Genomic DNA, 2,064 nt, shown 5'->3' with positions numbered 1-2,064 from the left:
CCCACCCCTCCTACGGCTAATGAAACTAGCTACGAAGAGGCAACTCCAAAAGCCTGCAAAAAATTTAGATTCACCATTCAAAGAGAATATACCGATAAATATTGACTCTCAGGGATTTCATAATGTATAACATAATTTGTAAGTAGCTGATTAGAAACACAGAAATGTTATGGAACCCTTTTTTTATAAAATCATGTCCTTAAGAAATCGTATACTTAATCCATGGAGGCGGTGTTAAAGTCAGAGGCACTAATTCTGCCATCTCATATAATCCTCTCCGTGTATTCGCTAGGTCTGTCGGGCTTGTACAAAGGCGTAACGCCGACTATCTTTAAGCAAGGTACAAACCAGGCGATTCGCTTTTTCGTAATGGAGACTCTGAAGGATAAATACCGCGCTTACCGAGGCGACACTGCACCCAATCAACCAGTGCCTAAAGCCCTCACTGGCCTCTTCGGCATTATCGCCGGCGCCGCCTCCGTCTACGGCAACACGCCTCTTGATGTCATCAAGACGCGTATGCAGGTTCGTGGCCTTCAGGCTACTGTCTCCATCTCCCTGTGCCTGCTTGTCTGTCTTTCGGTCTATTTATCCATGTATCCATTTGCTTTATATGATTGTCTGATTAGACTTATCATTCACAAATCATTTCTTCACCTCTGTCGACCGCCTAATCAGTAAGCAATGCTATTTAGGTTAGGCCATGCTTTTTGCAGTTATTTTGATTGAGAGTTTCCTTGACTGTTTCTTTTATCACCCACTTTGAGGTTGAAATTTGCAGAATTGACTGCCTACTGTGCAGGCAAAAATCAGCCCTACATGGCTTCTGATTCTCTAATAGAGATCTTTGAAGAGAATCGCAATATTTTAGCATGCATCTGTGCCATATTTTAAATGACAATCCTAAGTGAAACAGTTTGAAGTGTCAACATACTTCGTACCCACATTAAACTCCCCTCGTGCTTGTCCAACTGCTCTCAAGCACACCGCGACTTCACCACAAGGTTGAGTCTTCTAATGTAAAGCTAAATGATTTAATAATTTCGTTGATTACTACATGTTGCTGCAACTCCTTCACATCCAGCTGACTAATAACCAGAGTTGGGTGTATTGTAATAGGTTCAGTGTTTCGCTCTTCCACCTCTGTCTTTATGCCCTTGGAACGAGTAAACGAGTTGGTTGAAGGCACGCTTCATTGGGTAGTGATAAATGAAGGGATGCGGATATCACTGTTAGGCGCGCTCGGAGTGTATTTTCTCCTCGGGGGCCGCCACGAGGATTGCATTTACCCGTAACCTCCCACCTAAAAGGCACACCAAAACACGTGTTGCAGTATTTTGAGCTATCAATTCAAATAAGCCAATGTGTAAACAAAAAAAATTTGCTTTTTGGCTTGGAACGACGAAGATTATTGAAAGAAGCAGAAATTCGCTGGGCATACTCATCTTAATCTTTAACCATTTGCTTTTTGTATCTGAATTGGGGTATTTTATGCTTAAATTATTTTAAGTGTAACCCCGGCTCTTCAGTCGAGAACTGCGTTGATCCTTTTTCATCCTCTTCACGTCGCATTTATTCGAAATAGTTGGCAAAGTATACGAAACTAATTTCTTTATGGTTTAAAAATATACTATTCTTTGATTTTAAAATCCACTTGGATTCCCAATTTTCCTAATCTCTAATAGATAAGTCGAAGAGAATGTCATTAGCGCTGCCAACTCCTGTTTCGGATTAAAAGCTTATAGCCCATGTTTATCGCCAAGTGTACTCATGTCACACGCACAAATGTCTCTCGTCAATGACTGATTAGACTGATAGGTCATAAAGTGGTTACATCTTTCAGTTTGCCCTTTGAATTTCACCGTTTGGGCTTAAATTGCTAAAGGTTATGAAATGTCTATCGGCGTGATGTGAGTATGGCACTGGCTCCTCCAGAAATGACTGATTTCCATGGCTAACTTCTTTCTCCCCACAAAGTGGAACCTCTTATCATCGTCTTGATGTTGGTGAGCCGTAAGCAGGAGCAAGGTATTCGATAAGTGATGTATTTTTGAGGTCATCAGA

General features: G+C 41.3%; 1 protein-coding gene across 1 annotated transcript in view; it reads left to right on the top strand. All coding sequences in view use genetic code 11, as the record gives it.

Moving 5' to 3' along the window:
- Window positions 1-2,064, top strand: part of EGR_00496 (Tricarboxylate transport protein) — a gene marked incomplete at both ends in the record, with an annotated part of 7,039 nt that overhangs the window by 3,110 nt on the left and 1,865 nt on the right. Inside the window, one exon of the mRNA XM_024489745.1 lies at window positions 293-525. Within this exon, the coding sequence (XP_024355742.1) occupies window positions 293-525 (233 nt within the window). The remainder of the gene's footprint in view (window positions 1-292; window positions 526-2,064) is intronic.

The sequence above is a fragment of the Echinococcus granulosus genome, assembly GCF_000524195.1.
Source record: "Echinococcus granulosus chromosome Unknown EG_S00002, whole genome shotgun sequence".
NCBI lineage: Eukaryota > Metazoa > Platyhelminthes > Cestoda > Cyclophyllidea > Taeniidae > Echinococcus > Echinococcus granulosus.
This window is presented reverse-complemented; position numbering and strand designations above follow the sequence as displayed.